The following is a 21,111-nucleotide window of genomic DNA, read 5'->3' as shown; positions in this document are numbered from 1 at the left end:
GGTAGGGTTTAATATGTTACCAAAGTTTAAGTTGACGAGGCCTTGGAAATTATTAATAATATCAACATATTAGGTAACGCCTAATATGTTACCACTTTAAGCTGATAGGGTCTTGGAAATCCGACGATAACAAAATATGTTGATTACTTAAAGATTATCAACATATTAGGTAGCGCCTAATATTTTACCAAAGTTTAAGCATATGGAGCCTTAGAAATCCGACAATAAAAAAATAGGTAAATAATTACTTAAAGATTATCAACATATTAGGTTGCACCTAATATTAAAATTGTGTTTAATGAAATCGGTAGCAATTTAATATATTACTTATCTTTGGGTGGAATTTGTTTTTAAAATAAATATCATATTATGATGAAATTGGTAGCGGTTTAATGTATATGTATTTATACCTATTCAGGAAAATTATTAATACCCGATATTGAGGATATCGATACTTTAGAATTTTAGATTTGATGACTGTTATCAAGACTTTAGTATTTAAAAAAGTTGATGAATTTTTAAAATATCAATAATTGATATCAAAAGTATCGAGATTTTTGAAAAAATTGATGAACTCCCCTATCCACATGAACCTAGAAGTATGGATACTTTTGAATTTTAAAAAAAATATTTCAAACGGTTGCATTAAATAAAAAAATACATTAAGGTGGCGTTTGGTTGGATGGAATCCCTTGGAATTGGGGGGAATTAGAATCCAATTACACCACTTTCCCATGTTTGGTTCAAGTTTTCCAAGGGAATTGGAATCTGCCATGGCTTCAACTTTCTATCAAATGAGGGAAAGTGAATTTCATCCAAGAATGGATGAAATTCAATTCCCTTGTTGGAGGGAATTGAAATTTGACCATACTACCTTCATCAATATTTTGGTAACTTATTTATATATTGAATAAAAATATTTTATTATTATTTCGGGTCGGGTCGGGTTTCTAATTCATATATTCGGGTCGGGTCGGGTGAAACTTTATTTTGGTCGGGTCGGTTTTTTTAAGTGTGATATTCGGTTCGGGTCGAGTTCGGGTTTAGGGTGAAAAATACTCGACCCGAAAATATATATAATTTTACCTTATATATTTAGGAATAATTATAATAATACACATCTCTATATATATTTTTCCAATTAAGTCATTGTTTTTATTGAATAAAAATAATTTTTTATTATTTCGGGTCGAGTCAGGTCTGATTTCTAATTCATATATTCGGGTCGGGTCGGGTTTTTTAAGTGTGATATTCGGGTCGGGTCGGGTTCGGGTTTAGGGTAAAAAAATCGGTCCGACCCGAAAAAAATATATAATTTTACCTTATATATTTAGGAATAATTACAATAATACCCCTCTATATATAATTTTTTCAATTAAGTCAATGTTTTTATTGAATAAAAATAATTTTTTATTATTTTGTGTCGTGTCGGGTCGGGTTTCTAATTCATATATTGAATAAAAATAGTTTTTGTTATATTTTTTGGTAACTAATTAACATACTCCGATTGGAATGTAGCGAAATATTACTCTATCTTTTGGTAACTTATTAACATATTTTGATTGCGATGATTTTAACTTATGATATTTATTAGTATGATTTTTATAATTAATTAAAATGAATAATTAATCAATAAAATGAAAATTTAATATTTTTTAATTTTTTTTATAATATATTACTATATGTAAATTGTAAAACAAACTAAAATAAAGTAAAAAAAATAAGAAGGGTAATTTTGTCATTTTACATTACTGAAATCAAATTCATTTGACATGTCTGCGAACCAAACAGAATATAGAATTGGATTCTAATTCCTGACAGATTCCAATTCTTTCACAGATTTCAATTCACTCGTAAACATTCTAACGACCTCATCTAATTTTCTTAAAAGATTACCATCCACCTTTGTTAATAATTTAATGATCTACACTCAAATGCAAGTTGAAGAAGAGGGCACGCACGTGGCCTCTCTGATCCCAAACGGGAGGACCGTGTAGTGTACACTACCTTCTAATTAAAGTCGACGACAGGTGTCATCTCTTCGTGCTTTGAATTACTCATTTCTAGTATATTCATTGTGATAAATAAAAACAAAAAGAAGAATCCGTTAAACCCAAAATCAAATATAAAAGGAAACATTTTGCAAATCTGATTATGAAATTAGTATTCAATTTCACTGCCATAATCGCTTTGAGGTTATCCACAATTATAGATGACATGATTTCCTTTCTTCTTGGATTTGAAAGATGTTTGGATAAACTTTCGGCCACATTCCCGAGAAAATAAGGAAATAATTTCCTAGAAAATTAAATAATAATCACCTACGACCATTCCAATATATATAAAAGCCACCCATCTCTGCATCCAAGTTGACCGACAACCGAGAAGAACAAAAATGCCGGGAGAAATTTACATCGCCTCCATCGACCAAGGCACCACCAGCACCCGGTTCTTAATCTATGACAATTCTGCTCGAATCATCGGTTCCCACCAGATCGAGTTCACTCAGTTCTATCCTGAAGCCGGGTACTCCTTTCAATACTTACTTCCAAATCGATTTTTTTTCATTTTGGGCATGGTTGATATCGCTTGAAGATTTGAATTTGTTGATGTGTTTATTGGCGTTTCTTTTCTTTTGTTTTTTTTTTCTGGAATTTCGTGGGGGGTGTTAGATGGGTGGAGCATGATCCAATGGAGATATTGGAGAGCGTGAGATCGTGCATCAGAAAGGCACTGGACAAGGCTACTGCTGATGGACACAATGTTGACAGTGGACTCAAAGCCATTGGATTGACCAACCAAAGAGAAACCACTGTTGTTTGGAGCAAATCTACTGGTTGTCCTCTCCATAACGCCATCGTTTGGATGGATGTTCGTACCAGCTCCATTTGCAGGTAATCCTTTTCTTATATCAATCTCCTTCGTTAGTTTTTTTCTCTTTGTTGGCTGTTTTCTTGTTTTGGGGATAAGAAAGCTTACTGGTTCTATTTTCATCTCGATTTCCTTCCTTATCTTTGATGTTGCTCAGTTTTTTGTTTTTGTTTTTTTTTTGAATTGGTTGTTAAAGTTTTGGATTATTGATAGGTTTCAATCATAAGCGAGAAATGTTTTTCATACTTGGAATTGGTTTGATTTATATTCCCTGGGTTCCTGTAATCATGAATTCCTTTAGTTTGCTATCAATAGCCTAGTTTGAGTTGTATGTAATTGATGTTTGAGTTGATCTTCATATTAGGAAATTGGAGAAAGAACTACCAGGAGGGAGAACACATTTTGTGGAATCATGTGGTTTGCCTTTAAGCACTTATTTTAGTGCAGTGAAGCTGCTATGGTTGATGGAGAACAAGGAAGAGGTTAAAGCTGCTATTGAAAAAGGGGATGCCTTGTTTGGAACTATAGACACATGGTTAATCTGGAACTTAACAGGCGGTGTAAATGGCGGATTACATGTCACCGATGTCTCTAATGCATCACGTACTATGCTCATGAACCTCAAAACCCTTGATTGGGATAAAACCACATTGAAAACTCTCAGAATTCCAGCTGAAATTCTTCCGAAAATCGTAAGTAATGCCGAGTTCATCGGTAAAATCAGCAAAGGGTGGCCTGCTTTTGATGTTCCTATTGCAGGATGTCTTGGTGATCAGCATGCTGCAATGGTTGGTCAAGCTTGCCTAAAGGGTGAGGCCAAAAGCACTTATGGAACTGGTGCCTTCATCATGCTCAACACAGGTACTGAGCCTGTTAAGTCAAATCATGGGCTACTAACCACGCTTGCATTCAAGCTTGGTCCAAAAGCACCGACCAACTATGCTTTAGAGGGATCTATTGCTATTGCTGGAGCTGCAGTTCAGTGGCTAAGAGACAGTCTTGGAATAATTTCCACTGCAAGTGAGATTGAAACTTTGGCATCGGAAGTCGATTCCACAGGTGGGGTTTACTTTGTTCCTGCTTTTAATGGATTGTTTGCTCCATGGTGGCGAGATGATGCCCGTGGAGTTTGCATCGGAATCACTAGGTTTACAAGCAAGTCTCACATTGCTCGTGCGGTGCTCGAAAGCATGTGTTTTCAAGTGAAAGATGTATTGGATTCAATGCACAAAGATGCAGGGGAGAAGGGTGAGGTTACGACTGAAAAGGGAGAGTTCTTGCTTAGGGTGGATGGAGGTGCCACTGTCAACAACCTCTTGATGCAAATTCAGGTTAGAGCTCTCTTTACCTGTTGTTTTCTTGTTTTCCTTTTCACTAGCTTTTATATGGCTTGTTGCTGTCAATGAATTTAAGCATTCCAGTTTGGCATGCGAATTTCAGATCGACATTGTAAGTGTCGTAACCGGTTTTCGTCCGGGCACGAAATATTATAATTTGGAGGGGAAATTGATGTTAATAAATAATTTTGAAAATAATTGGTGAGTCGCCATCGACCTTTTGAATCAGGTAGGTCGAATACCTAAAAATTTTCTTTTAAAATAGTTTTTAAGAAAACCATATTTAAAAGATGAACTGATCTGCGTTTTATAACCAAAAATTCGTTCTTTTTAATAATAAACAGGGATTCGTGGTCGGTTACGTTTAGGGAAGGATTAGCACCCCTACAACGCCCAAAATTGGTACTTTTTAATTATAAATTGTCTCTATTATTAAAAATTTAAAAAATCAAAAATATATTTAATTTATAATCTTATAATTTTAAAATTGTAAAAAAAAAATATTTATTTATTTAAAAATATCCGAAAAGAACTTCTAGGTGCCTTAAGACAGCTCTTTTCTTTGATATTGATAAATATTAGTTTTTAAATAATATTATTTAATTTTTAATTATAAAATATCAGAATAGGACATCCAGTTGTATTAAGACTGTCCTTTTCTTCGATATCAAAAATATTTATTATATGTATATATAAAAATATTTAACGGTATAATAAAATAAAAATATCACTAAAATAATATATTTTAAACAATAAAATGAAAACATATAAAATAATTAAATTATGAATAAAATTAAATCTAATTCCTAATTAATTGAAATTATAGGGATTAAATATTTTATTTTCTAATTTTAATAACTTAGTGACTAAAATGAATTTATTTAAAAATCAAATTTAAAAATAAAATTAATTAAAAAATATGAACTAGGGATGAAAACTTTATTTATTAAAATTAAAGGATTAAATCTGTTATTTATCCTAAATATATTATTTTAATAAAAAGGACTAAAATGAATAAATTTAAAATTCGAAGACTGAACTAAAAAATATTAAAAATTCAATTTAGTGACTAAAATGTAAAGTTTACAAGTACTAAGGACTGCGGAAGGGATTTAACTATTTTGTAATTACGCGCATAGTCCTTCCCGAAACGACGTCGTTCGGGAAGGACTATAAATGTCCAATATCGGCTGGCCCGAAGGGCCAACCATTTCATTCCTCATTTCCTTCTCTCTCTCTAAACCGAGAGAGTTTCAAACTCTCTGCCTTCTCTCTAGCTTCCCTCACCGGAGGGAAGCCGGTCATCGGTCGGCCACCGTGTGCCGCCGTGAATGTCACCGCCGGCCACCGCATCCGGTGGCCGAAAAAAAATTATTCTTATACTAGTAGATAGATCGGACCGTCCTAAGGACGGTTCCGATGTTCTTTTTCCTTAAATGGCTCCCAATCGGAGCAGATCTGTAAATATACCTTCGGTATTTTTGATTTTCCGACGATGTTCAGTGATTCCGGTGGTGGTCAAAGCTTCCTTGGTAAGCTTCTCTTCTCTTTTCTTTCTATTTTTGCTCTGCTGTTGTGGACTGGGATCGTTGGTAGTTGTTGTTGTTATTATTTTTTTTTTCTCTGTATTTTTCTTTCTGTTTCTTTCTCTTCTTGCGGTCTCTGTCCCTCTTTTTGTCTTGCAGGTGGGTGGTGGCTTTTATAGCCACCACCGGTGCGGTCATCGGACCGGTCCGAAGAGAGGGCTTTGGTGAGTCACCGGACTACCAGTGGTGACTCACCCCGTAGCCTTGGCGTGGACGGCCGTCGTTGATCTTCTGGAGCCTTCATTCGGAACGTGGCAGCGGCGGAGGCGTCGGCAGTGGACCATTGGACCACTTGGCAGTGAGGCGGCGGCTGGGATCTGGAAGCATCAGAGGCGGCTGGCGTGTGGCTAGGGTTTAGAAACCCTAGCTGAAACCTTTTAGGGTTTCTGGTTGGCTGGACCGGTTCTAGTTGGCTTGTAACTGGGCCGGTCCAGTTGTAATTATTTATTAAATAATAATAATAATAATAATATATAATATTAATAATAATAATAAATACTAATAATAATAATAATAATAATAAAATGGATAAAAAATAGTATCTTCAGCTGCCCCTCTTTGCTCATTCTTGTGTTAACAAGAATAGGGCAAAGATGAAAAGATAATAAAATTTTTTATCCATTTGACTTTACTTTGATTATAATGGAGATATTGAGTAAATTCTTCTCTCTCTCCAAATAAGTTCTTCTTATTATGAACTCTCTGCTGGGGATGATGATGACCTCCTTTCTGTGATAGAGTCATTCAAAAGGTTGAATAAACTCTTGATGAGTTCTTCTCATTATGAACTTTCTCTTCTTTCTTCAGATGATATCAAACAAAGGTTGAACAAGCTCTTCTCATTATGAACTTCTTCTTCCTTCTTCAGATGAGTTCTTCTCATTCATGAACTTTCTTTGGCCATGTTGATCCATCAAATGATGAATTTAAACAAAAAGTTGAACAAGTTCTTCTCATTATGAACTTCTTCTTCCTTCTTCAGATGAGTTCTTCTCATTATGAACTTTCTCTGGAAAAAAAAATGATCCACCAAATGATGGATTCAGGTAAAAGGTTGAACAAATTCTTCTCATTATGAACTTCTTCTTCCTTCTTCAGATGAGTTCTTCTCATTATGAACTTTCTCTGGAAAAGATGATCCACCAAATGATGGATTCAGGTAAAAGGTTGAACAAATTCTTCTCATTATGAACTTCTTCTTCCTTCTTCAGATGAGTTCTTCTCATTATGAACCTTCTCTGGTAATGATGATCCACCAAATGATGGATTCAGGTAAAAGGTTGAACAAATTCTTCTCATTATGAACTTCTTCTTCCTTCTTCAGATGAGTTCTTCTCATTATGAACTTTCTCTGGAAAAGATGATCCACCAAATGATGGATTCAGGTAAAAGGTTGAACAAATTCTTCTCATTATGAACTTCTTCTTCCTTCTTCAGATGAGTTCTTCTCATTATGAACTTTCTCTGGAAAAGATGATCCACCAAATGATGGATTCAGGTAAAAGGTTGAACAAATTCTTCTCATTATGAACTTCTTCTTCCTTCTTCAGATGAGTTCTTCTCATTATGAACCTTCTCTGGAAAAGATGATCCACCAAATGATGGATTCAGGTAAAAGGTTGAACAAATTCTTCTCATTATGAACTTCTTCTTCCTTCTTCAGATGAGTTCTTCTCATTATGAACTTTCTCTGGAAAAGATGATCCACCAAATGATGGATTCAGGTAAAAGGTTGAACAAATTCTTCTCATTATGAACTTCTTCTTCCTTCTTCAGATGAGTTCTTCTCATTATGAACTTTCTCTGGAAAAGATGATCCACCAAATGATGGATTCAGGTAAAAGGTTGAACAAATTCTTCTCATTATGAACTTCTTCTTCCTTCTTCAGATGAGTTCTTCTCATTATGAACCTTCTCTGGTAATGATGATCCACCAAATGATGAATTTGAATCTTTGCTAAAATCTTTGAAAATTCCTGTCAAATATTCAACATGGATAAAATGAATAAAAATGTTCCTATTTTGAAAATGTCTAAATATGATGCATGAATGGTGATGCAATCTTCATTTGACTTCAAAGTGGTGAACTCGATTTTCCTCCACTTCATCATTTATTGCCAGGTTCACCTCTGGATATCAGTGTAGCAACTTATGCTATCAAGCTTGAATTTCTGAAGAACCATCTGATCAACTTGTATCTTTATGTCTTCTTTGCTTTATGAAAGTCTCAGAAGAATTGTTTCGTTTGTGGAACTCTTGTCGTAATCAGAACTATGACCTTGATACCCCATTTTGTCTTGGATAAAACCAACTTTCTTTGCTTGGACTTGTGTAGAAATCCCATAAAGTTTTCATCTTTGAAAAGAGAATCTGTTATCTTTAAAAAGAGAATCTATCATCTTTGAAGAGTGTAGATGTAGATATGCCTGACTCAGCAGGGATTAATTAGGAGAGTAGAGTTTGTTCTGATTCGACTCTTGAAACATATCACAAGGAGGATTTATCTCAATTCATTTCATGTCTCCATATTTAATTGGTTCCTTGTGGTTAAAATTTCAGCTCTCCATCTGCGGAAAAAAAAATCTTCATCATATCTCATCTTATAATCTTGAAGTTGAAGAAGACAAACTTCATCTTGGATCAAAAATGGAAACCATATGATCACAACATTGGTTCAACATCAGAATAACTGGTTCGTAAAACATTTGATAACATATTCTTCATCTCATGTGGTTTCAGCTTAGATGTAAAACACTTGACAACACATTCATCCTTTTCTGTGGGATGTAAAACATTTGACAACACATTCATCCTTTTCTGTGGACTCTGCTCAGATTTCTCAATTATTGAAGCTCTTTGCCTTGTGTTCAAAGTTTTTGTATGATATCACAAGATCACTTGAGAACAAAACTCAGTGGGGATATAAGTGAGATGTTGGTATGACCAAAAAGTTGGTCAAATTCACGATATATGCTAGTGTCAAGTTAAATAAAAGATACCAACTGATCTTGATATCATCTCGAGCAAGGGCAAGTGTGATATTGATCACGTTTTCTCCTGTAATGAGCGTTGTAAGAATTAGAAACACACCCACTATAAGAGCTATGTATGGAAAGATATTCGTGGAATTCTTGCTGCTGGGGATGAAACACACATGATAAAACCCAAAATAGATGGAAACTCAATTCATCTTGGCTAGCAATGATGATCCCAAATAACAACGGGAATAACAGTAATATAAGTGAGAGTCAAGTCTCCTTTTTCAATGTCATCAAGCAAGCAAAAACTGATGTGAAAAACAGCTTCATAATCTCAATAGTATGGTTGAAACTATTTGCTAGGAATCTCAAAGAAATATTTTCAATTATCACCGACACACAGAAGGCCAAATTGAATGCTGAGATCTTGAGGAACTGAACCCTGGATCGAGTAGTCTGCCTGGGGATCATCTTTATTCATGCAACCGTAATGTAGTTTATCAAAGAACACACTGTCATGTGACATACGGTTAAGAAGATTAGGTTTTTGAAAACATACTTGCTGAGTAAACATTTGTTCAACAACATGATCATAATGTAACTGCCTGATGAACGAAGCAATTATATATAGTCAGTTCGACTGTCACTGTTTCACCATTTTCATTCTTCATATCTTTCTGTCTCATTGGAAATATTTTTTCAAGTCAATGATCTTGACACATGATGATATGGGCCTTCAGCATGCCCCAACATGGGCTAATACAAGCGTGCATAATGCATCGACATTCTTGATTCTGATTGAAATGGGCTTTCAGCATGCCCCAACATTTGCTTCTTGTTAATCTGAGCCTTCAAAATGCCCCACATGGATCTGTCTGAAGGAACCTTTAAAATGTCCCAACATTTGCTGATACAGATGCTAAAAGTATGCTCAACATTACTTCTTGTTGAGATGAGCCTCCAAGAATGCCCAAATATTCATATTGTTGTGAGCCTTCAAAATGCCTCAATATTCTATTTCTGGTGGAAATGAGCCCTCAAGATGTCACACATGAAACATTTCTGTCTGAAATGGGCTTTCGAGATGCCCCAATATTCTGCTTCTGATTTATTCTTAATGTCTGTTTGACTGGAATATCATGACCCTCATGAGGTCTAATTTTGACAATGCACTGTTGTAGGTACTTGTAGATTTATTCGTGCCCCAAATCTGTTTATCTTGAATGCTCTCATTATGGTGTCACTAAACAGCAGTGTTGTCAAGTAACTGGAGGAATTCTCTTTATGTTGTCGCAAACTTAAGAAGTACTCAATCATTCTGACGGAAATGTCTGAGATATGTGTCTTCTGAATGAGGTGACCATTTTCTGAATCTAGAGGGATTTAATCAGACAGAGTAGTAAAAATAGCTTGGTAATCCGTTCCAGGCTGACACAGCGGCTTATCATCTTTCAGTGAAGGCCATCTCTGAAATATACTTTTCTGTGGGAGAGAAACCAATTTATGCAAACAGTAATCTGATGCAATGGCAATACTACATATACAATGGTACAAGCTATATCAAAATTTCGCACCCATGCAACATGTTGATCCTGATAACAACTCATCTGATTATGAAGCGATCTTTCAGGATGATTTCACAGATATTGATAGTTCTTCTGATATCGAGGAAATCATGAATTCTGATTCTGATGAGGAGAGTAAACTGTTATACTTGACAAAAATGGGATTCTCAGAGGCTGAGGCTTCAATAACCATGGAGAGATGTGGTTCAGATTCATCAATTGCAGAATTGATAGATTTTATATGTGCTGATCAAATGGCTAAGGTTACTGATGCACTTCTTATGGTAGAAGATAGGAAGCCATTATGCAATGATCCCAATTACAAGCAAAGGTGAAACTTGGGCTATGATTTGTGGAAAAGGAAGAAGCATAGGAAGCTTGAAAAGAAGCTTCTTAATGAAGATGATCATGCAGTTCATCTTTCAATTCCAATGATCGGTTCTGGGGTTCCTACCGAAACAGATCAGATAACTCAAAGAACACTTCCAGAAGATGCTATTGAGTCTCCTTATTTCTACTATGAGCAAATTCATCTTCCAAATTCAATGATTGGTTCTGTCCAACCAGATTAGATAACTCAAAGAACACTTCCAAAAGATGCTATGAACAAATTCATCTTCTAAATTCAATGATTGGTTTTGCCAAACCAGATCAGATAACTCAAAGAACACTTCCAGAAGATGCTATGAGCAAATTCATTTGTTCCATTTAATGTTTGGACTGGGATATCACAGTACTGACTCGATGTAAAGCCAGAATTTGTAGATTCGAAGCATTTTCATGCTGTCACACTGAAAATAGGCTATATTCATAATCTGCCAATTAAGAACAGAGTTTTTCTTATTCTGCTTCCTCCATGTGCTGATGCTTTTCCATTGACAAAGAAATGAGGCCTTCTTGGAATCCAAAAACAAAGTTGGACTGTTTATAAACATGTACAGGAAGTGCCAAATTGACAGAAAGGATCTGTAAGGTTCTTGAAGCTTATGACAATGAGCCACCTTAGAGTGTCCAGAAGTTTGTTCTTGATGAGTGCTGAAAATGGAATCTAGTATGGGTTGGAAGGAATAAAGTTGCTCCACTTGAACCTGATGAGGTGGAAATACTTCTAGGTTTCCTTAAAAACCATACATAAGGATCTGTTTAGAGACATGTTTCCCAGTGATATCAATGTCTTGTTTCTTTTTGCTGGAATCAGTGTTGCAAAGATCGCCTTCTATTGTCTTAGTATATCTTTGAAAACAGAGGTGCAAGAACTGAATGGTGATCGGTTAGAGCAATTGATGAATAGATTTGGCGGATTCGACCTTGTTGTCGGTAGCATCCCGTGTAACAATCTTACCGGAAGCATAAACATCATCATGATTAACTAGAAGATTTTTGTTGGTGCATTTTCTTGTAATGACTGCTACGACAGCTGTCTCTTCTGCTGCTCCAAAATACACACTTCCATATCTCACTCTTCCTTAACTATGGAAAGGTTTAGTTGATGGTAAAACTGGTTATCTCAACTTTTGGAATCCTGTACAGCATACAAATGTCGAATTTGTTCCAATGTCTTATTCTGTACAATAAGTCCTCAAATTCAAATTCAGCAATCTTCTGAAAGACATAATGGGTATCATCTTGACAAAGAAAGTGATCGGCATAGAAGAAATAGCAATGATGTATCAAGACTTGAGCCAGCATCACGGTATAACCAGAGGGCAGGTAGTGACTTGCTCATGGTTCTATAATGTAATCTTCTAGAGAACATGAATTGATGGTTGGGGAAAATAATCTATCCGGTGATGCTTATTGCCCTCAGCATGAGATAAACGATAATCTTTCTTGATGAGCTGCTAATAATGTCATAGGAGAGTGTCACAAGTTCAATTCTCCAGACTTTCTGGCTTCTTGGACCACTTGCCTTCAAAAATGTGAAGTGCTTCATTATTCTGGCTTCGTTCATTCTTTTTCTACAACAGAGGTAGAATAAGTAACAATTGCTTTAAGGACCTTCCTCATTTGAGACTGTACTGTTTGAAAATGTTTTTTTTTTTCCTTTCTTTATTGAAGAATGAAAGAATTTTGCAAAGTATTACCCCTTTCAGGTTCACAATATAATCGAATCATAAACAAGGAGTTTAATGAATATCAAATAAATCAACTACACTTTTAAATCATTCAAAAATCATAGTCCTATGGCAAGTGTCAAAATTATTGACTGATTTGAGGTGTAGGTTGATTTTGGTAAAGTAGGTTCTTTCAAGTTGGTTCAGTATGTCGCTTCGGGCTTCCACTAACTTGAAGAAATGGTTGTTATACTCATCTTGTAGAGATGCTTCTCGTTTCCAGAATCTCAGGAACGTTTTTTGAGATGTGTGGTGCTTTATTAAGAGCTTAAGATCGTCTCTTATGTCGTTGTTGCACCATTCAATATTCGAGCCGCCTTTTCAGGTTTTCAACTCGAATCCTCCTTTGGTTCTAAGATGTTATTTAAAAATTTACATCTTGAACCCCCCTTTTATCATTTTTCATATCATGTATTAAAGATTTTAAAAACCAATTTTTGCAAATAAAAATCAATCTTGAGAGGCGGAATGAATTCTAAAGATATTCTCTTTTACTTAGAAATCCATGTATGATTAAAATGGACTTTTCGGGTACGTAACGTAGGCCATGGCTTATGGTTACGAAAGAAAGGAATAAAAAGGCCCAAATAAGTGTTTAAGGGTAATCAAACCAAGGATCAATTCATTCTGATGCCATTACCTTGCCTTGCTTAACTTGGATCTGTTTTGTTGGGGATTTTTTCATCATCTGGATCCTTCTAGACTGCCAATTTTTGGATTCATTTCCATTTTATCATATCTCTAGCATTTCTTGCTCTTCTTGTTTGTACTTGATCAACCTTGTAACTTGAGACTCAATAAATCACTCATCTTGATTCAATTTTTTTCTTTTTTTTTTTTTCTTTTTTTTTTCTTCTTTCTTTGCAGGATGAGTATAATACTTCACTTGCTTTGAGTACCTCCTTTTCCTTTTGCATTTTGGAGGTTTTCCATTATTCTTGATTGGATTGATTTTCAAGCACTCTGTATTTGACATACTTTGTAGTTCAAAACTTTCATGACTTCATGGAAACTTGTCTCCGTAATAAAACTGTATTGACAATCTTCATTCTTGTGAGCAAATATCTTTCACCTTGCCCCCTAACGTGGAGGGTGATCCTTGGTTAGGGTTGAATCAGAAGAAAAATTATTCAGGCTCAAGTGGGGACAACAAATGATATATTTATATATATATAAAAGGATAAATGAAACAATGCCGTTCCTCATTTCATACACAGAAACCTTTGTAAAAAGAGGTATCCGCAGGGGGATGAATATTCAAGATTAACTTTATTCACATGAAAAAATGTAATTAATGCATGATATATTTATTTCAATCAATCATTTTCCCCTTCTTCTTTGAGTATGCCCTAATCACTCGAAATTATCATCAATGAGTTTGTTCTTGATGCCTCATCTCGTCTCTTCTTGCAGTAAAATTCACGGATAATTGAAAGTTTGGTTCTTTTGAGGTCTTTTAATTTATGATGGTTTTGTGTTCGAAAAGACAAATGTGTGACTTATAAAGTCATGTATATGGTGGAAGGTAGTATCATCAATCAACCGACTCTACCCGAGAAGGTAAACATCTAGAGTTTGTGTCTCAAAACAGGTAGAGACATTTCTGCAGAGTCTCAGATAAATGTAGTGTCAGGATTTGGTTTTGGTAAAGGTCGAGTAATTGGTGTTGGATGGGATATGGAAGATATAATTTTATCACTTGCCAATAGATCTATAACTCTTGAAAATTTAAAAGAATATTTAATCTACTTGATACTCAATAATCTCAAGATTAAAACTTGATTCCTTGCTCATAACCATAAAAGTAACACACATTTATTTATTGCACAACAAGTGGAGAAAGGAACAAAAAACATATTCAAACAAGATGCGGAAAATAGAAAGTACTACAGTGGTAGATAACATTTCCACTTGTTTATGCATCATTATTCCTCTAATGTTGGGTGTGTACTTAGCCCAGGATCTTTATCCTTATTTGCCCCCCATTTCTTGATCATTTCTTGTGTCAAGACTCCCTTATCAACGAGTGTCTCAATTTCTTTTAACAGTGACCAACAATTCCCTATTGACTGTCCAGATACTCCCAAGTGAAAATTACAGAAGCTATTTTGATCATAGCAATGAGCATAAGGACTTGGTGACACCTTCACCAATCTTGGTGTAATGTATTGACCTTTAACAAAATGAGGGTACATGTCTGAGATAGATTCTTGAAATACCTTTAGAGTTTTTCTTGCTCGCGAGGCTATCACTTTCTTTGATCGTTCTGAACAAATGAATGCTCTCATGTTATTGAGGGGGTTCTGAATGCTCATTTCAGCTATAACTGGGGTAGTATTAACCAGACTCCTTAAGTTTCCCCTTGCCTTATTGGTTTTCGGAAAATCTGATATAGGTATCTGAGATGTCTTCTGGGTTATATCTGCCTCATTCTTTCTTAGACCTATAAGCCAATCTCAAATTACATCCATGGGAGCCTTTTGATTTCTTTTCCCATTTTCTTGTGCCCAATATTCTTCATAGGATTTGGTTATATTAGTTTCTGTTGAAGAAACAATTTCTGAACATTGAACCTTCACCCCTTCTTTTACCTTATATTTTTAAATTGCTTGCTCTAAAGGGTCTGGGAAATTTCTCTTAAGGTTACCAGGAACCTTAGCTGATCAATTTGGAATTCCAGTTTGATTTATCCAAGGAACTTCCTTATAGGTCCAATTATCATTTGGCGGCCACTGTGATTGATCAAGTTGTGGAGTAATTGATCTGGCTGAGAGCATTTTTGGATGCAACTTTTCACTCGAACAGTGGAAGGGAGGAAATTGAAATCCCTGCACATTCTTTTTCTTCTTGATCACTCTATAAGATTTGGCACCATGTTTAACTGAATAAAACCTCACTGTATTAACCCCAGCTTCTTTCTTGACTTTAGTATTGTCAGAGCCTCTTATCTTGCCATTCTTGATAGCCATTTTGATGATTTCTCCAATTATGATGATGTCAGAGAAATTATTAGGGACAAGCCTATCATGTGATTAACATAAGGAAATTTTAATGTGCTAATGAACAAAGTAGTGAACTCTTTTTCAGTCAATGGTGGATGTACTTGAGAAGCAACGTCTTTCCATCGTTGTGAATATTATCGAAAGCTTTCATTACACTTCATATTCATGCTTTACAACATTGTTCGATCAGGGGCCATATCAGTCATGTGCTTGTATTGACTCAAAAATGCTTGAGCTAAGTCTTTCCAATAACGTATTTGAGTACGTTTTAGCTGATTATACCATTTGGAAGCAGGTCCAGATAAACTATCTTGAAAATAGTGGATCAATAACTTTTCATTCTTCACATAGCCAGTCATGCGACGACAGTACATGGTGATATGAGATGAAGGGCATGTGGTCCCATTATACTTCTCGAAATCTGGAACCTTGAACTTTGGTGGGATAATTAGGTCAGGGACCAAACTTAACTCTTTGGCTTCAAACCCATAAAATGACTCAACCCTCTCTTTAGATTTTATTCCCTCTTCTACATTTTTCAATCTTTGGATGAGTTTTTTCTTTTCAACTAATTCATTTGAGTCAAGGACCTCATTACAAATTTATCTGACTTTAACTCAGAAGTAATAGGACAATCAGCGGGGAACGAAGCTTCAGCTTGATATTGTGAGTTCTTAACAGCGAAGTAAATCGGTGATTGAATTTCCTGGGGTACAGAGGTGAACTCAGGAATATGAACAGGTGTAACACCCAAAGAATTTGTGGGGTTTTTAACAAGACTCTTTCCAGCAGTCAAATGCTTATCAATCATTTCTTTCATATTGTTCAGTAGATCGATCTGAGAATTAGCTTCGATTTGTGCCAACTTGCTCCTCAATTCCTCTTGTATTTCTTTCTGCTTTATCTCAATTTGGCTAGCCTATCTTCAGTTTCTTTAAACATTTTTCTTGTGTCGTGCTGAGCGTTCTTGCTTCAAGGAAAAACCAAGATCACTTCATTTGAAATCCTTATTTTAATGAATGAATGTTTTAATGTATTATGACATAAAAAATGCAAAGATGCTAAATGCAAATGTAAATATGTGAATGTAATAATAAGAATACAAATTGTGCAATACAAATGCAAAATGCCAAATGTAAATATGCAAATGTAAAATGTAAATGTAAATTATTTAAAATACCAGAATAGGACATCCAGTTATATTAAGACTGCCCTTTTCTTTGATATTGAAAATAAATAAACATTATTATTTAATTAAATATGTTTTAATGCATGATGTAAATTTAAAAATGTAAATGTAAATACAAACGTAAAAATGTACAAATGCAAAATACAAATGCATGTATGAAAAGGTGTTACTCAAGAGTGATCATCTTAGAACAGATTTCATTGAACGCAAAGTTTCGGTACATAAAACAAAACTTTACATATAGGGATATATTTCATTCCTAACTTCTCCAAAGCCAAATTAGTCTATCAACTTAAGGGACATATTGCTTGTCTGGACTGTAACCTCTTCCATGACATTCTCTTTCATTTTCTGTGTCACTTCTCGGAGTTGCTCATTTTCCTTTGTAAGAGATCTTTTCTGTCCAAGAAGTTCTTGAACAAGATCTTCATATATGTTGCAGCTCTTTTTCAGCTTGGTGACCCCTGTTATCCATTCTTCTGGGGTACCTCCTAGGCTAGCATTTTGAAAGGCTTGACTGATCTTTTGAAAATCTTCATGCATGGTTTTCATTTCTGTGCTCAATTTCTTGTTTTGGTCGTTCAAGTCCTTCAAATAATATGCTTGGGTTTCATAAAAATCTCCACTACTCTGAATGCCCTGACTGATGCTCTTACCATAGATTGCTTTTGGTATCAATCTGATAGGATCTTTGATTAATACTTTTGGTATTAATATAACCGGTTCTCTATGTACAGAACTTCCCTCGATCCTCGTAGTTTCTTCAGGATGTCTTTCTTTGGCCGCATCATATTTTGTTTGATCATAAAACTTTTTGTCCATTTACGATTTCTTTCCAATATGATGAACAGTCTTTTAAGTCAACACCTTTTGGTTATGCCATGATCATGTAATGCAAACAAAAGAAATCAATATGAACGGATTAGAGCAATGTAATATACATGAAAAAAAAATAGAATAGTTAGTACCAACTAAAAAAAAACTATATATCAATGTATAAATCTTAACCTCATGCTTTCTAGTTCCATGCTTTGTTTGGAAAATTTAATTTAACTGCACGATTTCTAGTTCACATGCATTTATTCAGGAAAAAGAAAATGAAATAAAATAAATTAAAAGCTAGAGCTTATTTCTCCTTTGTGTATACCTACTGACAAAATTTCGGCATAGTTTCAGATCGGGAGAGTTTCTAGGGTTTATTATATGCAGGTTTTCAGTTCTAGGAGTAAAGGTACTCGAATTGTCCTTGTTGATGCCCCCTTGGGCTGTCAAACCCTCAATCCTAGTCCATTACAGACTTAAGCGGATCGAGTTCAATTCAAGGGGACACATTTCTCTATGCCTGACACGGAGAATAAATTCTCACGAAGACATAGAGCATATGAACCCCGAAAGTTACTTGCTAGGTCTGACACGGAGAATAAATTCTCACGAAGACGTCGCTTTCACTCCCACTTAAAAAAGGACAAGCTTGATTAGAAAGCTTATGTTATGCAATGCAAGTGTTGTGTGTGAGGAGAAATGTTCAAACCTCTAACAAACAAATAAAATAATTAATTCTTGAATAAAATAAATAAATAAAATAATAAATAATAATATATAAAAATAATAAATAATAAAAAATTTGAAAGAAAAGAATTAAAAATTAATATATTAATTTTTAATTTCTAACTGATAGAGACAATTTATAATTAATTTTGAAGTTTGACAAGTCCCCAGCAGAGTCGCCAAGCTGTCGTAACCGGTTTTCGTCCGGGCACGAAATATTATAATTTGGAGGGGAAATTGATGTTAATAAATAATTTTGAAAATAATTGGTGAGTCGCCATCGACCTTTTGAATCAGGTAGGTCGAATACCTAAAAATTTTCTTTTAAAATAGTTTTTAAGAAAACCATATTTAAAAGATGAACTGATCTGCGTTTTATAACCAAAAATTCGTTCTTTTTAATAATAAACAGGGATTCGTGGTCGGTTACGTTTAGGGAAGGATTAGCACCCCTACAACGCCCAAAATTGGTACTTTTTAATTATAAATTGTCTCTATTATTAAAAATTTAAAAAATCAAAAATATATTTAATTTATAATCTTATAATTTTAAAATTGTAAAAAAAATATTTATTTATTTAAAAATATCCGAAAAGAACTTCTAGGTGCCTTAAGACAGCTCTTTTCTTTGATATTGATAAATATTAGTTTTTAAATAATATTATTTAATTTTTAATTATAAAATATCAGAATAGGACATCCAGTTGTATTAAGACTGTCCTTTTCTTCGATATCAAAAATATTTATTATATGTATATATAAAAATATTTAACAGTATAATAAAATAAAAATATCACTAAAATAATATATTTTAAACAATAAAATGAAAACATATAAAATAATTAAATTATGAATAAAATTAAATCTAATTCCTAATTAATTGAAATTATAGGGATTAAATATTTTATTTTCTAATTTTAATAACTTAGTGACTAAAATGAATTTATTTAAAAATCAAATTTAAAAATAAAATTAATTAAAAATATGAACTAGGGATGAAAACTTTATTTATTAAAATTAAAGGATTAAATCTGTTATTTATCCTAAATATATTATTTTAATAAAAAGGACTAAAATGAATAAATTTAAAATTCGAAGACTGAACTAAAAAATATTAAAAATTCAATTTAGTGACTAAAATGTAAAGTTTACAAGTACTAAGGACTGCGGAAGGGATTTAACTATTTTGTAATTACGCGCATAGTCCTTCCCGAAACGACGTCGTTCGGGAAGGACTATAAATGTCCAATATCGGCTGGCCCGAAGGGCCAACCATTTCATTCCTCATTTCCTTCTCTCTCTCTAAACCGAGAGAGTTTCAAACTCTCTGCCTTCTCTCTAGCTTCCCTCACCGGAGGGAAGCCGGTCATCGGTCGGCCACCGTGTGCCGCCGTGAATGTCACCGCCGGCCACCGCATCCGGTGGCCGAAAAAAATTATTCTTATACTAGTAGATAGATCGGACCGTCCTAAGGACGGTTCCGATGTTCTTTTTCCTTAAATGGCTCCCAATCGGAGCAGATCTGTAAATATACCTTCGGTATTTTTGATTTTCCGACGATGTTCAGTGATTCCGGTGGTGGTCAAAGCTTCCTTGGTAAGCTTCTCTTCTCTCTTTTCTTTCTATTTTTGCTCTGCTGTTGTGGACTGGGATCGTTGGTAGTTGTTGTTGTTGTTATTATTATTTTTTTTTTCTCTGTATTTTTCTTTCTGTTTCTTTCTCTTCTTGCGGTCTCTGTCCCTCTTTTTGTCTTGCAGGTGGGTGGTGGCTTTTATAGCCACCACCGGTGCGGTCATCGGACCGGTCCGAAGAGAGGGCTTTGGTGAGTCACCGGACTACCAGTGGTGACTCACCCCGTAGCCTTGGCGTGGACGGCCGTCGTTGATCTTCTGGAGCCTTCATTCGGAACGTGGCAGCGGCGGAGGCGTCGGCAGTGGACCATTGGACCACTTGGCAGTGAGGCGGCGGCTGGGATCTGGAAGCATCAGAGGCGGCTGGCGTGTGGCTAGGGTTTAGAAACCCTAGCTGAAACCTTTTAGGGTTTCTGGTTGGCTGGACCGGTTCTAGTTGGCTTGTAACTGGGCCGGTCCAGTTGTAATTATTTATTAATAATAATAATATAATAATAATATTAATAATAATAATAAATACTAATAATAATAATAATAATAAATGGATAAAAAATAGTATCTTCAGTAAGCATTCAACCTGGGCCATGACATAGGTTCTTGATGCATCGTTTATACATTTTGGCTCAGTACTGTTTTGCAATCAAGGAAGTTTTTCTTAGAATCTCAGCTGCATTGCAATGCATACCTCTGTGTGTGTGTATAAAATCAAAGAGACTATCTGAACCATTCATGCTCTCTTCATCCGATCATCTGATTTTGTGTTTTAATCGTGGTTGATCGATCGCAGGCCGACTTGTTGGGAAGCCCCGTGGTGAGACCAGCTGACATAGAAACAACTGCTCTTGGTGCTGCATATGCTGCTGGAATAGCTGTAGGTGTGTGGAAAGAAGATGAACTCTTTGCTTCGGGTCATAAGCTCAACGCCTCAACCACATTCTCCCCGACGTTAAGCGAAGAAAAGAGGAAGAAGAAGGTCGATTCTTGGTGCAAAGCTGTCGAAAGAACATTCGGTTTGGCCGATCTCGAAAGTTGATACATCAACACTGAATTCTGTTTCAACTTCATTGTAACACTAATATTTTCTGTAGATTTTTTACAGACAAGAAAACAATGGTTCTGCATTCAACTGAATAAATTATAATAAAATGATTAATGTAATATTGTTGTAGTCATTGCTTTACTTCAGTGATTTTCCTTTCAACATAACTCTCTTATTATGACTGCCAAAATCTTAATTATGTGTTGTTAATCATATTTAAGTGATCTATATTATGCTTTTACATTATCAAT

At 34.9% G+C, this 21,111-nt stretch overlaps 1 protein-coding gene across 1 annotated transcript; it reads left to right on the top strand.

Annotated features, from left to right (window-relative positions):
* Positions 1 to 2,241: 2,241 nt before the first annotated feature.
* LOC120178452 (glycerol kinase-like) lies at positions 2,242 to 21,073 on the top strand. The gene is made up of 4 exons (XM_039184292.1): positions 2,242 to 2,526; positions 2,673 to 2,894; positions 3,236 to 4,202; positions 20,609 to 21,073. Exons 1-4 carry the CDS (start codon positions 2,396 to 2,398, stop codon positions 20,852 to 20,854), a joined length of 1,566 nt encoding a protein of 521 aa, XP_039040223.1. The 5' UTR covers positions 2,242 to 2,395; the 3' UTR covers positions 20,855 to 21,073.
* The last annotated feature ends 38 nt before the right edge of the window (positions 21,074 to 21,111 follow it).

The sequence above is a fragment of the Hibiscus syriacus genome, unplaced genomic scaffold (genome assembly GCF_006381635.1).
Source record: "Hibiscus syriacus cultivar Baekdansim isolate YM2019G1 unplaced genomic scaffold, ASM638163v2 tig00112350_pilon, whole genome shotgun sequence".
NCBI classification, from domain to species: domain Eukaryota; kingdom Viridiplantae; phylum Streptophyta; class Magnoliopsida; order Malvales; family Malvaceae; genus Hibiscus; species Hibiscus syriacus.
This window is presented reverse-complemented; position numbering and strand designations above follow the sequence as displayed.